The sequence below is a fragment of the Grus americana genome, chromosome 16 (genome assembly GCF_028858705.1).
Source record: "Grus americana isolate bGruAme1 chromosome 16, bGruAme1.mat, whole genome shotgun sequence".
In the NCBI taxonomy this organism is placed as follows: domain Eukaryota; kingdom Metazoa; phylum Chordata; class Aves; order Gruiformes; family Gruidae; genus Grus; species Grus americana.
Genome location: NC_072867.1, coordinates 16,728,789 through 16,735,671, shown reverse-complemented (window position 1 = coordinate 16,735,671; position 6,883 = coordinate 16,728,789). Strand labels below are relative to the sequence as shown.

The window sequence follows — 6,883 nt, the reverse complement described above, 5'->3', positions numbered from 1 at the left end:
ATGCACCTGTATAATTTTGCCCCAAACCTCTGATAACTGAGTAAGTTTGGATCTCCTCTAGGAAAGAGGGTTGAGGCTGAAAAATGAGCCTTTAGGGAGTGTAGAGATGGGGAGGCTGGAGGGTTGCGGGTGGGAACCCCCAGCTGCAGGGCAGCGCTCAGCTCTGCACCGCACTGCTTCCACAGACCAGGGAAAAGAAAGACAAGAGGCTCCTGTCAAAGCAGCAAGTATTTTATTGTGTAAAACCCAAGCAGACATCCCATACAGGCTCCCACTGCCACGCGCACCGCAGCGCTGCCTCTCGTGCCAGCGGGATGTGCCCGGGTGTTCCAAACAGGCAGGAGCCGTGAAAGCCCGTACGGATCTGGCTTCAAATATCTACAGAATTAGAAAAGCTTCTGAGAAAGTCTCAGCCTCTGGAAACTAAAAAAATAAAGCGTATAAAGAGAGATGTTCTACAACACGCAGCTTGGTTTAACCGACCCTCTGGCTCCGCTGTTGCTGGGTGTCACACCGAGATCCAAAAGCATCCTTCGGCCGTTGGTTTTTGAGCAGCGCTACGTGGGATGAGACATCTGGGCTGTACCTTCCGTGTTAAAAGGGAGCGGATTTGGTGTTCCTCCAGCTCTTTACAGCATGGCCTTCCCCCAGCCAGCGTTGCATGTTATCAGGCATCTACGGCAGCCGCTGGGTTTTAATTACAGCACCAACTCCCGGAGTCAAATGACTGCAGGAGAACAAGAAAGTCCCTCGTCCCCGCGGCTGGCCCTGAGCAAAGCTGCGGTGATGGAACCAGGGCAGGAGCACAAAGAAACCATGGCATGTTTAAAAATTAAAAAAAAAAGTCTTGTCATCTGTAAAACCAGCCCACGACCTTTGGGGAGCCACTTCCAGTCTGTGTTGAAATTCCGTGTTTCCTATCAGGTGCTCTTCCAGAGGAGCGGGGAAGCGGGTTGCCCGGTCGCGGCTCCTCACTCGGTGCAGCGCTGAGGCCACTTGCTGCAGTTTATTGAAACAAAGTCTGGAGAAAGTGGGACGTTTCATTATGCAAATTGTGCTTCCTGGAAAGAAATGTTTTATTAACACACACTCCCTTCTTGTGTTGGCTTAGTCAATTTGGTCACAGCTTGACATCCAATAAGTTAGTCTAAAGGCAATGGTTTTACAAAATGTTTTTCTAATCTATTTTAAACACTTAATTACAGTTGTGGTGCATTCATTAGGGACTTTGCTTTCAAACCTGAATTGCAGTAATAAATCCTAATTCTCGAAGTGTCAGTTGCAATACAGGAATTGGAGCCAAGTGGTTGTCAGGGCAGTTGCTAACTGGGGGAAGTGCACCCGATCCAGGCGGGACCCCCTGCTCCGGAGGGGGTGACCTCCAGCGTCCACCCAAAGCGAATTTCAAATTAACCAAAAAGGCACGGGCACCGGGACGAGCGTTCGGCGCAGCTCGAGAGGATGCGTCTGTCGGGTGGCATGGTAGGAGCAGGGGGACACGATCTTTGGGAAACCCGGAGGCCGGGGGACCCCAGCGGACTGGGAGCTGGTGGTGTGGTCAGCTCTGGGGCTGTGCCCGGCATCGGCCGTGTCCCCATTGCCCACCCCCCTGCAGCTCCGAAGGGGCAAGCAGAGGGGAAGAAGGTGCCGGTCCCCAGCGCCACATGCCCCGCGGGGCATCCCTGGCACCGTCCCGGCTGCTGCAGAGCGGGGAGCGCAGCCAGGAGCACAGCTGGGCATCGGGGCTGACACCGGGATGGAGCCTCCCCTACCCTGGGCTGCTCCGGCGTGATGTGGGGAGCGTGGGGACACTCGTTGGCCCGGGCCACCCTGTCCCCACGCACCCCACGGCATTGGTGCAGGCACCGTGTGGGCTGGAGGGGGGCAGTGGCTCGGGGCCGGCACGGCAAACCTGCCAGCCCTGCTCTGAGCTGGTGCCGGTCAGCGGCTCAGCACGGTTACCTTAGTCTTTTCCCAGATACTTCCTCATGATGCTGTTGACATCATCTTCCTTCCCTTCTGCCTCCGCCCGGCGGCTTGCCCCGCTGCCCGGGGTGCTGGCTGTGCCGCTGCAGCCCTCCCCGTCCCCCCTCTGGGGCCGTGGCCGGCGCTTGACGCTGTCAGCACTCCGGGAAGAGAGGACGGAGCCAGAGGATGAGGAGGAGTCGGAGAGGTCCCCAGGGTCCTCCCGAGGGGCCGGGCTGCGCTTGGCCGTGCCCTTCGTCTCGGAGGATGCCGAGCCACCGGCTATGGCCTCATCCTGGAAGCGGACGGTGAGGGGCCGGTGGCCGTCCCTTCTGTCCCTCCTGGGCTTGGCCAGGCTGCTGGTGGAGCGGGATTTGCGAATGGCTGGGAGGAAGTCGTCGAAGTCGACGTTGGTTCTCCTCTCATAGTTGAGGGTGGGTATTCTCCAGCTGAAGGGGTCGCTCCCCTTCCCCTCGCCCGGCCCGTCGCTGGATGGCAAGCCCAGGAGCCCCCCAGAGCCGCTTCCCACCTCCACATCTTCCACCGACGGCTCCAGGCAGCTTCTCCAGGAGCTCAGCCGCAGCGCGCCCAGCACCTCCATCCCCGCAGCCAGAGAGCTTGGCCGGCGGCCGGAGCCATCCAGGCTTTGCAGGAGGGAGTCGTAGGAGCCAAACTTTGATGCTCTTTTCAGCGCCGGAGAGCGTGCGGGCTCAGCCGGCTCCGAGACCATGCTGCGCAGGCTGGAGGAGCGCACTAAGCCAGTGCCTGCTCCTTCGCCTTCCCCCGGCTGGTTCCCATCAAGCTTGCCCAGGGAATCCTCCTCCTCTGGGAAAGCCCTGCAGCGCCGCAGGGCTGCGGCACCGGTCATGCGGTAGATGGGGAGGGGAGAGGTGTCGCCCAGCGCCGGGCACCCTTGCTCCCGCTCCGCTCCCCGCTGCCGCCGCAGCTCCTCCACATATTCGGAGAGGGCGGCCGAAGAGCTGGGCACCGGCCCTGCCGCCGGAGAGACCCCTCTCCTCCTCGGCACTGGCGGAGACAGCGGGCTGGGGAACCTCCTGTCCGGGGCGGGGGAGCCCCCCTGCCGCAGCACCGACGGGGACGTCTCTCCTATCCTATCCGCAGGGGTTTTCGGGCTCTCCAGCTCCGCTTCGTCTGCTGGAGGTTTTCCATATTCCCGTTGTCTAGCACCAAGCAAGGGACTCGTCATCCTCCCCGGATCCGCAGCATCGATGGACCTGGCAGCGCTCAGGGAAGAAGCCGGCCGGCTCGGTGCTGGGTCCTTGGTGTCTCTGCTCACCCTAAACAACAGATACTGGCGTTAGTTTAAGCTGCCTGATCTCCGGTAACTGTAATGTCATTCAGCAAGGACAAGCCTGAGCGGCGAAGAGCCGGTATTTGCATGGCAGTCTCAGAGTAAACTCCTGCTGCTGCTGCATCGAGCAGCTGGGCAATGCCCAAAGATTTTATCTTAAACAACCCTAAGTCAGCCAACCCGGCTAAATCCTCGGCGTGGGGTGTGTGACGTGACCGACTTGAGCTCTGCCAAACCAACACGTACCTCCGGATGTCCTCTTTTCCTGACAGATTATCGCAATATGTAGGATTTTATTTCTGTCAAAGCCAAAGATTATTCACTAAAATGTCATGAAACCAGCTCACAGAGCACCCCGACTATGTCTGAGCATTACTGCGGGGCACGTTTCACCCAGGCTGCTGCTGGGGAGGGAAAACGATTGTGAACTGCAAGAGCCAAGTCACGCGCGGCCGGGGCTGAGCCGGAGCAGCACGTCCTGAGGGACAAACTGCTTTATCCCGGGATTTCCTTCGGCAAGGACGGGTTTTGAGGATGGAGACAGAGCCTGCTGCTGGTGCAAGGGCTCGGTACGGGCAGCAGCGCACAGCCGGGCAGCTGGAGGACTCTCCTCCATCCGACAGCACCGGCCCCCTTCCTATGCAAATGCAGTTTGGGGAAAAACCTGCTCGTTAGAGCGACTGCCAGAAGCGATGCGTGCGGATGGGACCTCACCCTGCAAACGGGGGCTGATGTGGATGGCAGGAACCCTGTGGGCTCCACCTCTGCCCGCCAAAGAGAAGCCGCACGGGTCCCTGTCACGGCAGGACGCCGTCCCCAGAGTGCACAGCTCCCGCGCAGCAGGCTGCAGGGTTGGTTTAGCCACAACACGTTGCCAGCTTGGGAACGGCATCGGCTCAGCACAGGCAGCTGTTGCTCTTGCTACAGGGATTGCAGGATGAGCAGAATGCAGATGTGGAGCAGCAGAAAGGGCAATAACAAGAGTAACAGTAACGCTAATAACGTGGCACGTGCCTCCGTGCCGAGAGCAGCGCAGCACAGAGCAGGTCTGCGGCCAGGACCAGCACACGGTGCCAGCCCTCCAGGAGACGATGCCCCGGAGGAGCCTTGCTGGCCAGCTGGTTTTCCTGATTTAACTCCTGCTCCTCCCCGCGGGGCTGCAAGAGCTGCTCTGGGGCTGCTGCGGTGACACCGCTCCCAGCCCTGTGCTGGCGGGACAGGGACACGGTGGCAGTGGGGCGGGAGCAGGGGATGGTCTTGCCTTCCCCCAAATCCTGCCTGTCCCTCCCCAAAGCGTTCGCCGGCACTGAGCACCCGCTCTGCCAGGACAGGACCTTGGGAGCATCTCCTTGGGTACCGCGGGATGCCAACACAGCACCCGTTCAGCTGCCAAAGCTCCCCCCAGGCAGCGGGATCCCAGCACGTTGCAGCCTGCAGAAAGGGCTTCTCTGCACCAGCCGATGCACAGAGGGGGCTGCAATCACCGATGGGCTCGGTGTCACCCCCGATGTGACACTTTACATCCCCCCCAAGCACCTACATTGGCTTGAAGGGCTGAAAAACTGGAGTTTTCTGCCTGTCCCACTGTAGGGAAAAGCAAAGGGCCTCTTTGCCAGGACTCGTCTGAAACAAAGCAGGTGCTCTGCAGAGCTGCGCCGTGCCCCTCCTCGGTGCATCGCTTCCGATCAATGATAGCCAGTTACTATCTATAGCTGCTCACGTGCAGCCGCTTGCCGGTCAGACGGGGAGCGTAGGCGCCTGCGAGCGATGCGTTTTGACAAAGGCTGCACCCAGTGCTGGCAGCTGCCGGCACCGCCGGCAGATTATCCCCACTCGCGGATACCTCCGGCATCGCTCAGCCAAGGGAGACCTGGGACTGGCCTTAATGAGAAGGCTGCTGGGATGTGAGAAAGAAAGGAGGAGGGAAAAAGAGAGCGAAGGGCAGAGTAAAGCAGCAGAACCTAAATATAAATACGTCTCTGGGAGGCCAGCAGACTTCGAGGTGCAGGAGCAGTGGTCAAGTTTTACGTCACCAGTAATGAAGCATCCTGCCCCGGGAATGCTGGGGTTGCCATGGGAACGGGGTGAGAGCAGATAATCCCGGCCACAGCGCTGGACCCGTTCAGACCAGGCTCCACTGACCCGTGAAATAATTTACAAGCCGAGACGGGTTGAAGACAAACTCCACGGCTGCAAAAAACAAGCAGTTGCAGAAGGGACGGGGTCACGGAGCGGCTTCGGGTCCCTGGCGCCCGCTGGCACAACCCGGGGCATGGAGATGCCCGTCTGGCCCCGGCACTCACCACCGCACCGTGCTCATTAAATGGGCCCAAACCATTTGATTATTCAATGCAAAATTAATTAACCAGAGATTTAATCTCCCTGGAATGCAGCAACCTCCAGGGCTACCCCATGCTGCTGCACCCGACGTTTCTAAGCCTCGCAGCTGATTAATAGTTTGAGACATTTCGATAATGCCGCTTTTTAGGAGCCTAAATTGCATCTTACCTAAATAGCTGGTGTAACCCTCCATGAGAATCTGTACGGAAATTGCTCCAATCACTCTCTACATTTCCAAATAATATTGTAAACTGACTGCTGCACAACCAGCTTTCATAAATTAAACAGCCAGCTGCAATATTTTTCTTTGATTTTAAGACTGAGATAAAAGTGAGCTGCAGAGGTAAGAAACACTAATGGACTGTGAACACGGGCAGTTTACACGCTGCTATTTAGTGTCCTGTTCAGCATGACAGACAGTTACTATTTTTACGAAATGAGCCCGAAATGGAGCTGCCAACACGAGATCGTTCCTCCAGCTCCGTGGCTAGTACGAGTCCAGCTGCCGAGGCTCCGCAGCCCCCGGGCTCCAACCGTTACACCTCCACGTAATGGAGCATCTCCTGCCCGTGCTCTCCGTGCCCTGGTTGTAGCAGAAGAGCTGAAAAGACCAAGCCCACCCCAGCCATCCTTGTCTCTCCCTACAGTTCCTATCAGCTGCATTCCTTAAGCAAAACCCAAGCGCAGACGCTAGGGAAAGCGCTGGTTTCCCCAGGGAAGCCGCATCTCTCCGGACACGGCTCATGGGCCCACGGTCAGAGCGTGCGGTGCCAGTGCCGGCAGGTCGGTGCCAGGGTCGTGGCGTGTTGACTCCGAGGAGCATCAGCTGCCTGGTGAGCACACGTGGGGCCCGATCGGGCTTTAAATGAAAATGCAAATACTTCTCGGGGTTTACACTACCGGCAAAAAGGCACCGCGCGGTGGGGAAACGCTGCGGGGATTTCTCCGCTGTTGATGCTTTTGCTCTTGCTTTCCAGCATCTAAAATGCTCGAGTCCTTCCAACAAAACCCATTATCGCTTTCCCTCCTAGGAAGCCGAAACCTGCTTCGCCCACCTCCGGAACCCCTCCCCACAGCGGCTCTGAGCGGCCGCCCACCCCAGCAGCACCCACCGCCGCGGTGTGTCCCGGTGCGTGCGAGGGCGGCAGCCCCTGCTCCCGTGCCGTGGGCGCACTGAAACCACCCCGCAGTTTCAATGAATTACTTTCTGCAAAAGGAGCCTCAGCACCACACTGTAATTTCTCCCGTGCGACGGGTTTCTGACGG

At 58.5% G+C, this 6,883-nt stretch overlaps 1 protein-coding gene across 1 annotated transcript in view; it reads right to left on the bottom strand.

The window, feature by feature from the left end:
* Positions 1-218: 218 nt before the first annotated feature.
* The window catches only part of MYO18B (myosin XVIIIB), a 74,950-nt gene continuing 68,285 nt past the window's right edge, over positions 219-6,883 (bottom strand). The window contains exons 43-44 of the mRNA XM_054844693.1: positions 1,963-3,263; positions 219-1,061 (exon numbers count right to left, since the gene is read on the bottom strand). Coding sequence (XP_054700668.1) covers positions 1,964-3,263 — 1,300 coding nt within the window. The 3' untranslated portion in view covers positions 219-1,061; position 1,963. The remainder of the gene's footprint in view (positions 1,062-1,962; positions 3,264-6,883) is intronic.